The 15,968-nt window shown below is 44.1% G+C and overlaps 1 protein-coding gene across 2 annotated transcripts in view; it reads right to left on the bottom strand.

Annotated features, from left to right (window-relative positions):
- Positions 1–15,968, bottom strand: part of Tmem255a (transmembrane protein 255A) — a 55,557-nt gene that overhangs the window by 16,305 nt on the left and 23,284 nt on the right. Inside the window, exons 5-8 of one of the 2 annotated variants that reach the window (XM_050132123.1) lie at positions 12,128–12,196; positions 10,297–10,368; positions 9,800–9,888; positions 1,649–1,811 (exon numbers count right to left, since the gene is read on the bottom strand). In XM_050132123.1, the coding sequence (XP_049988080.1) occupies positions 1,649–1,811; positions 9,800–9,888; positions 10,297–10,368; positions 12,128–12,196 (393 nt within the window). The remainder of the gene's footprint in view (positions 1–1,648; positions 1,812–9,799; positions 9,889–10,296; positions 10,369–12,127; positions 12,197–15,968) is intronic. The other variant, XM_050132124.1, reaches the window with a different exon arrangement.

Raw genomic sequence — 15,968 nt, 5'->3', positions numbered from 1 at the left:
TTCCATCAATGCAGGATTCCCTACCGCTCCACTAGATGGGAGAGCTTTTCCCATTCAGACAGTCCCCACCACTAGGAGACTCTTCTGGGGAAAGCATCCAAGGACAATGGCAATTCTTTTTCCCCAAAGAAACCTCAACCCAGAAACAGCTATGTCTTCTAAACGTTTCCTTGGGCCCCAGGTGACAGGAAATCCTTCTCTTCCCTAGTATGACAGCTGGGTCAAAAGGTTGCCTTACTTCTTAGTGCTTGGATTTCCCAGTGTCAGAGCAGAGGGGATGAGAAATGTGTACACGGGAGATGGAGAGAAGAGGGAGCAATAGACTGCGGCCCGACAAGGAAGGATTTCTCATGACGGACCCACCAGCGGTATACCCACTCTTCCTAATCAGGTCAGTTCTGCTGGAGAGGTTGTAACCAAAACTCCACTGTCACCCTCACCCTAGTTGCTTTCCATTTTCCCATCACCACCTTCTCAACTGTCTGTCTGGGGTCAGATTAGAGATTGCTATTGAGGATTCTGTTTTGAGGGGCCTTCAAAGAAGACATAAACAACCATAGAATCCTTGGGTCCAAAGAAAGTCCCTTTTAGGCACAAAAGAAGTCTGAAAAGCAGCAGCCAGAGAGGTGGCTCAGAGGTTAAGAGCGCCCACTGCTGTTCCTGAGGGCCAGAGTTCGAGAGCAGCTCACTCTATGTAAATAATGGGGGGGGGAGGGGGGAAGAACTCTGAAAGGGATATGTGAAGCAGTGGTCCTCAATCCTGCCTGTGGGTCAGAATCCCCATTCATAGGTGGGTTTCCATTTATACCGGCCAGATCAGAATGTCTAGGTGAAGGGCCCAAGCATGTGGATTTATTCTATTTTGTTTTGCTTTGCTTTATTTTAATACTCCAAGGGATTCTAATATGAAGCCAGGTTAATAACCATGGCTCAAAACTAACAGCTCATAATTGGAGATTAAAGTTTACCAGCATAGCAAATAAATTATTAGAAATGTTTTGAAAGCAAAAGAATAGGGCATCTACTGCTATTGGGGGAGCATGCATTATTGAGGATTCTGAGTGCTGGTGTGCATTTGCAGTCATGCACACATGCATGGGATACATTTCAAAGAGAGCAACAGGAATGTGGGTAGGCCGGGGAAGGCAAGACCTAACAAGCAGCTTAGCCTAGGGCTGAATCTTCAGGTATAAGAAGGGAGGGGGAAGCCTATATACTTTTACTGCAGAAACCCCACTGTGGAATTCCTATAGAAGATTAACATTAATCTTGCCTACAACTAAACATAAATTCCCTTTCCTTCATTGTCTCCCAAAGACCATTAAGGAGAAAACTAACTAGGAAAGTTTCTACTGAAAGTGATAAATTGTTCGCACAAGCAGAGAGAATGGGAAGTCTGAAAAGCCCCCTCTCACTCATTTTTCTCTCAAAATATGCCTCAAGATAACAGGAAGTTCATGTTAACAAGAAGGATAAGCAGATTGATGGCACTTCTCGCTCCATCTTGAGGTATTTGAAGGTAGCTGCATATACCACATTCGGATTCCTCCCTTGGAATAATGTATCTCCATTGTCCCAAACATCCTAGCCTGGTTTTCCATCTCCCAACAGACGGCCCTATGAAATGGAAAGTCGCTTTCTCTCTTACCATATCCTTAAATCCTCCAAGGACCGCAGCAGTGATGATACCCAGGAACAGGCCAACGATGTTGAGGATGGTGGCAGACCAGAGTAGGTGGTACAGGTGGATGATGTCCTGGCAGCTGCTGACATCAATGTATTCATAGTACCCGCCAGTGATTTCCACCCTACTGCATGGGGAGAAGCACAGCATAGTCAGTCTCCTAGCAGCAAAACATCTTCCTCCCTTGCCAGCACCACCAGGATCTGACTACTGTGTAGCTCAGGGAAAAAAAAATAAAACATGCCTAGAAAGGTGGGGAGGTTTTGTAGAACATATCATTGCAGCTCACTTGGAGTGTATAGCACAGCAATAAATATAATTGTGATTGATGTTTGTCTTTAAAAAAAAATGTTGCCTGCTAGAGAGACGCTTGTATCCATCATTAACACTGATCCTAAAGGACATTAATAGACACATATTATCTACCAGGCACGGTGCTTAGCATTTTCCCATATGTCAGTTCAGCAAATCAGGGCTGTCCAATATTGCAGCTACTAGCCATGTGTGGCTACTTATTAAGTCAAATTTATAAGTCCAAGCATTTAGTCTTCTCGTGTTTCAAGTGCTTCGTATCCATATGTACATAGTGGTTATTGAACAGAGCATATTATAAAGAATTTCTGTCATCACAGCAATGCCTGTCGGCACTGCAAACCCTTACAATATTCCACAAGGTAGAGAAGCGATTCTCAACCTTTGGACCAAGATCCCTTTAGAGGTCAAATGACCCTTTCACCGGGGTCACCTAAGACCATCAGAAAACACAGATATTTACATTATGATTCATAACAGTAGCAAAATTACAGTTATGAAAGAGCACCAAAAATGATTTTATGGTTGGGGGTCCATAGCACATGAGGAACTGGATTCAAGGATTGGTGGCAGCATCAGGAAAGCTGGGAACCACTGAGGTAGATGCCCTTCCACTTCCACTTTTCAAAGGACGGAAGTGAAGCCCAGGGAGGGTAAGGAACTTGGTCAAGTTGTAAGTGGTGCTGAAGTCTGATGGAGGCTTCAAAGACTTCCTTGTCTCCCCTTTCAAAACCAACCACCCAAAAGTCTACACTACTAAAACTCAGATGTACCACAAAACTTAGACTATCATCTCCTCGGAGAGGTCTTCCCCGGCTACCTTGTCTAACGATGCCCACACTCAGCCTAGTTACTCTGGGTCACATTACTTGGTACAGACTGATTCGTGCTCTCTATCCAAATACATATATGGAAGATGTAAACCCCGCAGGTTCTGCATCTACAAATTCAACCAGCCAAAAATTAAAAATTAAAAACGTGGGTCAGTACTGAACATATACAGACCATTGGCTGTCGTTATTCCATAAATAATATAGTATAATACCTCTTATCCTGACATTTACGTTGGATTAGGAATTACAAGTAATCTAAAGGTGATTTAAAATATATAAAAAGTTGTGTGTAGGTTGTGTAGGTTATAATACTCATGTTATATAAAGAACTTCCGCATCTACAGATCTTATCAGTAGGGGAGAGGGAGCTAGAAGCAATCACCTCCTTCATGCCAAGGGATTAGTGGCAAGATAAACTCACTGGTTTACTAAGCTAAACTTGGGTTGAATAATTTATTTCGTCGATCTCTGCTTTTTCTGGGGTGAATAGATATTTGTTCAAATCTCAGGGGGAAAAATCCATAAAACTGCCATGCATGACACACATCCTGTGCTGTATAAATACCCAATAAAGGAATCAAATGGAAATTCCCTTCCTTCTGGATATTGCAAAGCAGTCAGCATGAAGCATGGTGCTTAAAATTAAACATACAATAAAATGCCCTGGCATCTGAAGAGTATTATATGAGACTTCCATGTAATTGCATTACCAAGAATGAAAAACAAACAAAGCAAAATCAAGGATTAATCTCCACAATTCATGCAAGAATGACTTTTTGAGTTTGTGAATAAATTTAACTTAGGATCCTTTAAAAACAATTTCTCTGAGGAATTGAAATCAGTGTGCTTACAGGGTAGACGACATCAGAACCATCGATGAGTATTTAACATGTGTATTGCTTGTGTGTATCAATTATATTCTTTGTGTGTGGTTATGAATGTGTGTGCGAGCTTACAGAATGCACCAGACGGCATTGGATCCCCCCCCCCAAACTGGAGCTATAGGCAGAAGCCAGACCTTGGTTTCTGAAGCATCCATGTGAGGCAGCTCACAACTGCCTGTAACTCTAGTTAACCACTGGGCTGTGCCTCTAGCCCCTCATAGTAGAATTTTAATAGTATTTGAATTTATCTGAACTTGAATTGAAATTTCAGTATTTTTAAGAACTTATCTGAAGAGCCCATTCATAAGCATATTTTGAGTGTCTCCTATCTGTTGGCACTGGTGGTGGGGAAGGAGAGTATACATATTACTTATTACCCCCAAAAGATGCAAAAGTACAGGTTCAATCCTTTTGAAAAGGGCAGGTATGTGTCTGAGTGCAGAATTGTAGGGACATGTCAATGGCTTCAGAGTCATCTTCTGACATCCTCCCAATTATCCTTGTCTGTCTCCTAGGCTACTTCATATAAGTGAGCCGTACACACAGGAAGGCAGCACACCCTAGCACACTCTGGAGTCAGGCTTCATTAGAATCCTGACTGAAGTTTATTTGCTGCCTGATGAAAACATTTTGACCTTCTCTGAGCCTGGGAGATTTAATAAAAATGTGCATGACAGGGCCTGGTAGATGGCTTGGTGTATAAAAGGCTTGCCTTGTAAGCTTTATGACCTGAGTTATATCCTCAGAACCCACGTTTTAAAAGCCAGATGTGGTGGCATCTTTAATCCCAGTACTCCTATGGCAAGATGAAAAGTAGAGCCAGAATTGGCTGGAAGCTTTTGGACCAGCTAGCAGAGGCAGGAACAAGAGAGGAGACTCTGCCTTATTAGGATGGAAAGTGAGAACTGACCCCTGAGTGTTGCCCTCTAAAAACTCCACACGTGTGGTGTGTGTGTGCACACACACACACACATACACATCCAAAAGGCTGTGTATAAAGCAACACACAACAAGCAAAAAGAATTTTTTCCTTCTGAGAGCCGCAGTCTGGAAACATAATTCGGTGCACATGCCTCAACATGGAGCTGTGAGTTTTAAGAGTACATATTAATTTGCGACTTGATACATAGCACTTGCCTAGCATGTACAAGTCCCCTGGTTCCATCTTTGGCACCTCACAAAAGAAAAAGTAGTCAATTTTCTAGAGTATAATTGGTTTCAATTTGAGTGGGTTCGGCAACTATTTAATTTTTTAAAAACTGAATCATGAAGCAAAAGAAAGTTAATGCTTAATTATAGTATGGGGTTTAGCAAATTAATGTGGTTTCTTCTATTTGAGAGCCATGATTTCATTTGGTCCATTATCTGGGAAAAAATTTACCCTAAAATTGTATCTTTTGCCTTCCTATTGTTCTCACCCTTGGGCAGTCCTGCCAGACACCGTCCATACTTGATTAATCTTGCTGCAATCTGAGTTAAAAATGGAACGCATACTCTAGCTAGGCTGCAAATTCTTAGGGGGCCCAGACAGGGAATGCTGGGAGCTTTCTCAAAACCTTTACTCAGGTTTTTCCCTTCTAGAAGGTACTGTCTTCAGTTCCTGGCCTGTCTAAATCCCCCTTTGACTCGAAGCTTCAACGGGGCCTTCTCAAGGACTCCAGTGCCCACTCAGTAGATTTTCCCGCGAACACCCACAGCCTCAGGCAGTCTTTTCTTGGTAGCTTGTCGGTTATGCGTTTTTCATCTAAGCTAATATATACCGAGAGGCTGCTCCATGCTGAATAGTGTATTATAACCAGGCCACCATGGCGGTCTCTGTGAAACTTGTGACCTGTTGGAAGCGAGGGCCATCCCTTACATCTTTTCGTCTCTCGTGCTGTCTAGAACAGCTAGAAATATGAAAGACCACAGATGAACAGACAGCACACGAGGAACTGAATGCAAAGCCCGATGGCTGCATCGATTATGAGCGTGCTCATCGGATGTGTGCTTGCTTCCCCTTGGACTCCACTCCCCGGCTGGGCCTAAAGAAGCAGACAACCCGTTTTCAAAGGACACAAGTGGCAGCCGATTTGGGGGAAAGCAAGAATGCATCTTTCTGTTCTTAAATAAGAGAAAGCATGGCAATTTATCTTCTTCCCCCTCCCATCTTATCTCTCCATCCCTCCTCTTCTCTATCTCTGTCTGTCTCCTCTCCTCCCCCTAACTCCCCCTCTCTCTCTCTCCTACACCCTATTTTTTAAATCCCTTTCTTGTCAACTGAGTTTCTAAAGAACACAACAGCGCCTACCACATACTGGGAATGTCATCAAGGTTAGTTAGAGGAAATGAGGAATGGAAGTAAGCGGGCCTCTATCACTGTGCTCCCAGCTGAGGCAGTGCACAAACCACTCCATTTCCTTTAGGTTACACACTGAAAACCAGCGATATTGACTTGACCTCTCCAAAGATGAGTGAATAGGTGGAAGGAAGACATACCCTGCAAGGCCACTGCAGAGAAGCTGTGTCCTAGAGAAAGCCATCTTCCTGCACAAGGCTAAATGGAATAATCTATGTTTGGTATTAAACCTCACCACCCATGACGTCAGTGAAGGTCTGCGGGTTCGAGGGGACAGTAGACACTCTGTTTCTGCAGCACTGTACAAATGACTGCCTGATGTTTTTGTTCCCACTTTTTTTTTCTTGGCCTCCTTTCCAGGAAATGGACTGAAGGAGCTGGCAATTGATTAAAAATAGGCTTCGTGTGAGGAAAACAAATACGCATTCGGCAAAATTAAAGTCTCCAAGCCTCAGAATGCTGCTTGCTGGCTATATTTAGGCCTTGAATTTAACTCTCATTGGCTCTGGCTAAAAAAAAAAAAAAAAAAAAAAACAAACCTGGGTCAAGGAAAAGCTTTCCCTTCTTTTCAAGTCTGTCTCCTATTTAGTGTTATAGCTGCTTTCTAAACTGAGGGAAGTGCAAGCAAGTCCTGTTTTACTGGTTTTGCCCTTGGGATCCTGGCCACACAGAACTTGGGAAAGGGCACTGAGAGATGCTTGGGTCTGCCTTCTAGATACAGGATAGATTAATGCTTGAAGCTCTTTAGGAACGGCATGACCCATGTTAGCTGCTTCATCTAGTATTTTCTTTTCCTGGTGAAAAGGAAGGCTGTGCTTTGTTTTGGAGTGGGGATTTCTGGGGGGATGGGTTATTTTTTTTGAGACAGGGTTTCTCTGTGTAACAGTCCTGGATGACCTGAAACTAACTCTGTAGACCAGGCTGGCCTTGAACCCACAAAAAATCCACCTGCCTCTGCTTCCTGAGTGCTGGGATTAAAGGCATGCGCCACCACCACCACCATGTCACCACGCTTGTTTCTCCATTTTCCTCAGTTCTTTCTCTAGTCATGGCTGTGCTGGAGGCAGGGGACACGGAAGAAATGGAATCATATCCCTTGCCCTTTGGAGGTTCAGTTTAGTACAAGTTCTTAACAAACTGCTTTCTTAAAAACAACACTGGTGCCGGGTGGCGGTGGTGCACCAGTTGCCGGGTGGTTGCAGCGCACACCTTTAAACCCAGCTCTCGGGAGGCAGAGGCAGGCGGATCTGCCTCAAACAGGTCAGCGTGGTCTATAAATCAAGTTCCAGGAGAGACAGAGCTGTTACACAGAGAAACCCTGTCTCAAAAATCAAAAACAAACTTCCTGCGTTTCATTACCACTAAGTCAACCTAGACTGGGTCTCATTCTCTCCAACATCCCAGCTGTCTACACGAGCTAGTTCCAGGACAGGCTCCAAAGCTACAGAGAAACCCTGTCTCAAAAAAAGCCACACACACCCACACACACGCACACACACACACACACACACACACACACACACAAATAAATAAATAACCTGGTATGCATTGTTTTCTGAAATTTGGTTATTGTGAAATTTAGATTAACAAAAAGATAAGTTGGGTTTGAGTCTCCACTTTAAAAATAGAGAGAAAATAGTCAACCTTGGGCTCTGATAAATGAGATTTAAGTAACCTTTTATATATCTAATCCTTTTCCTGAAACATACTCATTGTAGAGACAAAGCTCTCTCTGTCTCTATCTATCTCTGTCTCCCCCCCCCACCCGTGTGTGTGTGTGTGTGTGTGTGTGTGTGTGTGTGTGTGTGTGTGTGTGATAGGTCACTTATCTCTATGGGTCTGCAGATCTCAGACCCCATTCAGTTCCTGGTGGCTCCCAGCACACCTTTATAGGTGCTGGCTGTTATTACAACATGAATATTTACGCCTCTCCCTCCACCACAGATAGTCCTTGCACCTCATTTGCATCTTTGAATTTCTCTTTCTCTACTTCGGGTATTCCAATGAAAGGAGACTGGTATTAGCAAAAATCCTAAAGGTCTGGGGCGAGCTCTCCCCATGCTTCTCTCCACTTTCAGCTGTCAGTTTTCGACCCTCAGACCAGAGAAGCTGCTCTCTGAATATCGATAGTAAGGGAATGTGTAGAAGTGCACTGCTTCCCTTTGAGGCCTCTCCATATGGATTCACCTAGCCCTCCTCTGCTGCTTCCTGCTCCCTCCTTGGGCCTTCAGCTCTCCCACCCTAAGTCTGAAAACAGTCCTGCATAGACAAGAATTTTCTGGCAACCCTGTATATGTAGGGCTATCCTCTCATTATTTGTAGCCCACACTCACAGGTCTCTGCCAATTCCACCTTCTAAATTGCTCTCTAAAAGATACTCCCTGTTGCCGGGTGGTTGCAGCGCACACCTTTAAATCCAGCTCTCGGGAGGCAAAAGCAGGTGGATCTGCCTCAATCAGGTCAGCGTGGTCTATAAATCAAGTTCCAGGAGAGCCAGAGCTGTTACACAGAGAAACCCTGTCTCAAAAATCAAAAACAAACTTCCTGTGTTTCATTGCCACTAACCCATCCTAGACTGGGTCTCATTCTCTCCAACATCCCAGCTGTCTCAAGTGTCTACCAGTTAGTTCAAGTTCATTTTTCATTAGCTCACAATCGCCTCCATGGTCAAAGCCAAAGGGTTCTTTAATATGAGAACCTGGCTCCTGCTTTCCCTTCACCGGCCACTACATTTTTCTCTACCTCCTGACAACTTGCAAGCATATTTTCCCCATTTCTACCTGCTTTTAGTTACATCCTAAATTTCTCCTTATCCCTTGTCTCCCATTCGCTTAGGCCACCAAGGTCCTTGTTTACAGCCACTGATCCTGACTACCCTATTAAATTATGTTCAAATAGCAATTGTGTATTTATTTGTCTTTCCTACAAAGCATGAAATCTGTAGTCTTACCACCTAATGTTTTGAAAGAAAGAATTAACTGGTGTAATCCTAACTGGATGGCAGAGACTTTGAATGGTTGGAGCATTGCTGGCACCAACCCTGCTTTGAACCCTTTATAGTTTGAGGTCCCCCTGCTTAAGAACTCTCTTCCGAAGTATCTTCTTGTTTTGCTCTTCCAATTTATTCAGGTCCCCTCACAAATGTCACCTTCACAAAGAGACATCCCATACCCACTTTGTGGACACAATTTCTCCCTCATTGGTGTCTACCTTTCCCAATTTATTTTTCTTCGGACCTCTAATCACAGCCAATATTATGCCAGGTATTATGTGTGTTTATAGTATCTCTCCTGCTAGAACATAAGCTCCAGGGGACAAAGACTATTGCTTTAATCCCTGACTAATCCTTAGTGTGGAGAACAGGTCCAGGCTCTGAGAAGGTACTCAATAAATATTTACTGGATGCTGTCAAATGTAGACATAGTGTTGAGTTTGCTTTCTACGTCTAGTTTCAAGTTCTGTATATCCTTTAGTTAACTGTCTTTCTTCTGAGCTCCAATTTCCTCGGCTTTAACATTCTACAGACTTTAGAGGCAAAAATGAAGTGTAAAGAAAATTATATGAGATAAAGGTTGTGAAAGTAGCCAGCATGACACCTTGCACAGAGAAGGCCGGTTAGGTGGAATCTGTAACAGACCAGGAGCCCCTGTTTCTATAACCCCCACCATAACAGCCTTCACCAGCCTTGGCTCACCTAGCACCGAACATGGCCAACCAATGACCGCTGTGTTTGTGGCACCATACTTACTTGCCACAGTTGTAGAGGTCACAGCAGAAGCAGGTGTTGCCCCGGATGCGAGGTGTGCAGAGTCCACGGCTAAGTTGAGGGCAGTTCACCTGAAGACACAAAATAACAATGGGAGAAGCTAGCACTGGGTGGGAGGATTGGTCCTCTGGGATTGGAGTGTGAGCTAGTGGCTGATGGAGACAGAGGTAAGGGCTGTAGCAGGAGCATAGTCTTGCAAAAGAAAGATGAGGCAGAGCAGAGAGGTGGCTTTGTGTGTGCACAAAGCAAGCACCTGTAGAGCTGGCATTGTGTTCAACCCCAGGCATGGCCCTTAGTGCCCCCACTTATCGAGGGCAGAGGGAGAGAAGAGGAAGGACAGGCGGAAGAGTCTATGGAATATTAGATGGCTCTTAGGGAAGGAGGATGAGAAGGGTTTGCAAAGCGGGACAAGGGATGAAAGAGGATCTGGTCGAAGGAAATACAGAGGGCCATACATGCACAGGGAAGTCCACCAGTACCTCCTTAACTGCCTGGGTAAGGTTCCGCAAAGCCCTCGTCGAAGGAGAAAGTTTGCTTGAGGAAGTTATGACCTTATACAGGAAAAATTGAGTTAAGAGAAACAGGATTACAGGCAAACTTATGGACACTGTTATGGTATTTGCGCAGTTGGAAAATTAATACAAGACGCTTTCAGAAGGAAATCAAGAGAATAACCACAACGGTCGTTACACTTTCTGAGCTTACAAAAACATTTTCCAAAACTAAAAATATAAGGAATAATCTGCATTTGCCTTCTCTCAAGAAATTGTTTAAGCTCCCTTCCCTCTACCGGTATAGTAAAGTACTTTCACAGTGTTTGGCTTCGTTGCAGAAATCTTCATAGGAAATGGGCGCTTTTCTTCATCTTGGACCCTATGCATCCAAGTGCCTAGTGCCTTTTTGTTATGCTCTTCGCACACACACACATTTTATTCCTCTTCTAACCCAGGAACAATTAGAAAAATGGTAACTTCGTGGTTGCTAGCAGAAAATGGACGAAAGGGAATGCTACTTCCATAATGAAAAGCATTTGCTGTCCTTTGGAGCAAGACTATGGCTTTGTCTAACTCCAAGAACACCATGCACGATGTGTTTTATGTAAAGGGGCCTCCCAGCCACTTTATGTGTGTGATGTAGTGGCCATTTTGCCTCCATTTCTCTTCTTTTCCAATCACACATGTGCTAGCTTTTAATGTTATTTTTGTAATTTTTATTAGTTCTCTGAGAATTTCATACAATTCATTTTGATCCTATTTACCCCCTTTCCTAACTCTTTTTAGACCCCTCCCTGCTTCCCTACTAACCCAACTTTGTGTTCTTTATTTTTTCTCCCCCAAGTCCAATTTGTGTGCACCAATGCACCCTTGGGTGTATCCTCACAGTGAATGGCTTTCATTTTGAGGTTAACAGGGTGCCAAATTGTCAGAGTTCCCAGAAACAGGTAGACCTTCATATGTTGGAATCCACTGGTTGGGATGGGATTATGACATGCTGAAATGAAAGTGCCCCCCCCCAAATGTTGCCACTGTGAGTATCTCTAGCTGAAGCAGCATGAAACACAAGGGAGTGTAGGGCAGGACACAAATACTCTCCTGAGATTACGCAAGGACTATTAGGCTGGCCTCTTAGCGGTGTCATGACAAGGCCAGACTATCAATCTGGGCCTTCTTAGAACCTTGAGACAGAACAGATTGTTGAGCTATTCTGATTTGGCCTCCAGACAGTTCCCACATGTGGGATTCAAGCTTTGCCTTCTTAACACAGGCCTGGTGACCTGGTGAGCTTCATATCTCCTTTGAGCTGAGCACCAAGTCCAGGCAGCTGAATCAGCAGCAGCAGAGATGGGAGAGGGACACACACTGAGAGACTACTGGCTGGGGTCAGAGAGGCAGCCTGTGTCCGTGGAACAAAATGAACCTGGTTAGGCCTCGTGAGGCTCCAATCTATGGCATATCCTCAGTAACACTGTATTTTGACCCACTGAACCAATAGCTCTAGACACCTAGCAGTAAGACTTAAGCCTATGGAAAGAAATAATATAGAAAGTGTTTCATGGCTGGAGAGTTATCTTGGCAGTTAAGTGCACTTGTTCTTGCAGAGGACAGGGTTCGATTCCCAGCATCCACATGGTGTCTCATCACTAACTATGTGACTCCAGTACACATGTGGTGCACATACATACATGCAGGCACAACACTCATTCACATAAGATAATCAATAGATCTATTTTTTTTTTAAAAGAAAGTTTGTTTCAGATAAAACAAGGGACTTTCCCATGAGGTAAAGACATGCAGCGTCATTGTGGCTCACCTCCTCAGCTTCCCTCTGGGATGTCTTGGGAACATAGTGGCACCGGTTAGCATAGAGTGGTTTCAAATCCTATAAAGGGAAACACCAAACCAAAAGGGTTTTGGCTTTGGAAAATAAAATATCAAGAGCCCCACTTGCTAATAAAAGATCTGAAACACACACATGGGGGGGGGGCAGTAGGTCGAGTTAAATTCTTAAAGTTGTCTACGAGGAGGCCTGAGACTGTATGGATTGGACGAAATCCTTCTAATAACTGCTTTCTGTTAGACTACTTGGGTTAATGAGAAACCAGGAAAGCTGATTGAAAAGTGAGCTTCTTGAAATTTCCTCTCTGGTTTTCTTTCCCTTCTAGGCTTTGTCTTCTTGCACTCAGGCCCTAGGGAGCAAGATGATTCAAAACTCCAGGTTATTGCAATATTACACCTCTAAATAGAGAGAGCACAGCTTTGACTATGAAGTCTCATTATCACCTGGGGACTAGGTAAGGGCTGGTTGGCTTGTGCTCCCTGCCTTTTCAATTGGAAGCGATGAAGAAGCCAGAAGCTGGAGGAGGATGTGCAGCCACCTAGTCAGCTGGAGGTTTTAACTCAACTGAACCACAAGCCATTTTCACTCACCTACGCAGCTTAGATAAAGTCAGAGAACTTAAAATGTACTTCTAAGGCAAAGGCAAAAAAAAATTAATGTGGAGATCAAGGACGGTTGATTTACTCCGCTAGCTTGCCCAGTTTTCTGATGAAGCTGTCAGGCATTGAGGGTTGGAGTCAGAGATGCCTGATAACCAGAAGATGCTGTCATTTCCAGAACCAATGCTAAGCATCCCTGTGTAGTGGGGGTCTTTGGACAAGGTCATATTAGCAGCATAAAGTTTATGCAAAATGGCCTTAGGGGTTTAGTTCAAAGGGCTCGGGCAGCATGAAATTTATTTTTTGCCTTTCCCCTTCTGCCCTCACTTCTCTTTCTAGTTCCAATCCTGATGGTTATTTCCCCTGTATCTGTGATTTAGAACCCCCCTACACTTGGCATTGAGTGCCTCTTGCCTTCTATTCTGTGGCCCCATCAATGACCCTGGGCTTTCATTAGCTCATGTGCCATAATTCTCTTTGCTGTTCAGTGTTACAAAAATGCACGGCTGTCAATTCAGTCTGGAGTCAGACTAGGAAGGAACGCGGACTCCCGTGCTCACAACTGGCAGGATTTATTTTCTCTGTTGGAGTAACAGCAAATTTATTATTATTGGCTCAAGGAAAGGTTTGACCATGGTGCCGGCCATAGCCCTGGGACCTGGTTTTGCAGAAGCCATTCAGCTTAAACAAAGACAGGCACGCAGGACGATTGCCCACTAGCTATGGCCGCCTACTATTCTACACTTAATCCCCCAGGAGAAGGGCAAGAACAGGCAATTCAGGGGTGAGAAGAGGTCACTGAGCCTGAGCTTGCAGCCTCTTTAGCTTGGAGGACTGCCAGACTTGACAGGGAGGGACGGGAAACGGTACTGCTATATATTAGATGGCTTGCTCATACCTACTATGTAACTGCACTCTCTTTCTAACCCTGAAAGGTCAATTTCTAATCTCTACACCGGGAAAAGAAAGAAATCGTAACACAGGAGAGCAAACTGGCTTCTCCAGCTAACGAATGGTCACAGGCGGGAAGATGGAGAAAAGAAAGGAATGCGAAACAAGAAAGAGAAAGAAGAACACACTTAAGAGGGATGCATCAGGAATTATTAGATCTTGGGAAAGTTTAGATTCACTCGAGTCAAAGAAATATGGCTAGATGATATTAGAGGGCCTCCCCAACAGGGCAGGATGGCTTTAGCCCACCTGAGTTGGCTAGGATCTAAATGGGACTTCTATTATGTAGTCTAGTAAATGTCCACCAAACGATTCAGGTGCCAATGACAACTGCCAAATCTCCTTGGGCAGGTTCAGTGTTAGAAGAAATATTTCTTGAAGATGTGCCCAGCCTTACCTTATGATACATATTGTAACTAAAAGACAGCAGCTTTCTTTTAAAAATTATTTATTTATTTATTTATTTTGTATACAATATTCTGTCTATGTCTATGCATGAAGGTCAGAAGAGGTCACCAGACCCCATTACAGATGGTTGTGAGCCACCATGTGGTTGCTGGGAATTGAACTCAGGACCTTTGGAAGAGCAGGCAATGCTTGTAACCTCTGAGCCATCTCTCCAGCCCCAACAGCAGCTTTGTTGAAAAAAAGCTGTGACTGTCCTGCCAGAGAAATGCTCACTAGTAAGAGTAGTATCACGGCCTTAGGGCAGCTGTGATGTGGTTCTGTGGGATAACGGATCATTTGATTCTGTGAGATAAAGAGTTTCTGACTCCTGCAGGTTTCCTGGTGGCTGGGGATGGGGGTAAATTCCACATCATGTGACCATCCTAGAAGTCATAAGGCACTGATAAAAGTAAAGTTATAAGCCGGGTAGTCTCAGGCCTGGGAAGCAGGGGGGCTGGACTTGTTGGCAGCTGAAAGGGAGAGACAGTCAACTCAGAAAGGTCATGGTATGCCTTCTTATCAACTCTCTGTGCGGGGAGAGAGACTGCAGGGGAGAAAGACTTGACTTCTGGGACAGAAGGGGAGTCAGAGGATCTGTGACTTAACAGCATTGTGGTGCCACCAAAATCTGATGACTATGATGCTACTACCATAGAACTGAGCAAGTGCAGAACTTGCAACAGGCCTTGGGTCTTAGAGACAAGTAGGTGGCTGTGGTCATTAATGATGATCGACTTGACAGAACCTGGAATCACTGCAGAGACGAGCCTCTGGGCATATTTGTGAGAAATCATTCAGATTAGGTTAGCCTACGATCGTGACTGAGAGTGACGATCTTGGTTGGGTTAAATGAAGCGAAAAGACCCACACTGAAGGGCAGGGGCGCCATTCCCTGAGCTGGCATCCCTCACTGAAACAGTAGAAAGTGAACTGAGAACCAACATTTCTCCTGCCTGCTTCCCGGCTGCAGATGTGATGTAACCAGTGCTCTGGACCCCGGAGGCCATGCCCTCCCTGCCATGAGGGACTGTGCCTCAAACTGGGAGCCAAATTAATCCCATCCTTACGTCGCTAGGTCCTTTTCCTCAGGAAAAGTAACTAAAGCTGGACTCATAGGAACGTCCCAGTCAATAGAGCTTGGATTTTTTTCACCATTGCCGCTAACTGAACCAATGATCCAAAATGTTATGCACATAAGGAAAATATAAATCAAAACCATAATGAGGTACTGCCCCACACTCTCTGGCACAATCAGATACTAATGACAACTGGTGACGCTGTGAAGAAATCTGAATCCTAATACATTGCCGGTGAGTATAACACAGCACGACCACTTTGGAAAACAGTCTGGCAGTTCCTCAAACAATTAAACACAGTTATTGGATGTCCTAGCCGGTCCATTCCTAAGTGGAAAGGAAAGGAAAGGAAAGGAAAGGAAAGGAAAGGAAAGGAAAGGAAAGGAAAGGAAAGGAAAGGAAAGGAAGATGCAAATAAGCCCATTCAGAGACATGTGCTCAAATGTTAACTACTTCATTGTGCCCTTTAACTGGTGAATGGACAAACAAAATGTGGTCTATTCATACAGAATTGCACCATAGAAAGGAATGAAGCACTGTCCCGGGGTATAACCTGGATGAACCTTGAAAACATTATACTAAATAAAAGAAGCCAATCATGAAGTCCACATATTGTACTATGTTCCTTTTGTATGAAATGTGTAGAATGGGAATAGCTATTAAAGTTGATGCTTCGGGTTGAGGAGGATAGAGAGATAGGATATAATGGGCAAAGTACATAGGGCTTTTCTATGAAAAGAA

The sequence above is a fragment of the Alexandromys fortis genome, unplaced genomic scaffold (assembly GCF_014885135.2).
Source record: "Alexandromys fortis isolate MF-2015 unplaced genomic scaffold, M_Fortis_MF-2015_v1.1 scaffold_391, whole genome shotgun sequence".
In the NCBI taxonomy this organism is placed as follows: Eukaryota; Metazoa; Chordata; class Mammalia; order Rodentia; family Cricetidae; genus Alexandromys; species Alexandromys fortis.
The sequence above is the reverse complement of the archived record's forward strand: the minus strand, read 5'-3'. Positions and strand labels throughout refer to the sequence as shown.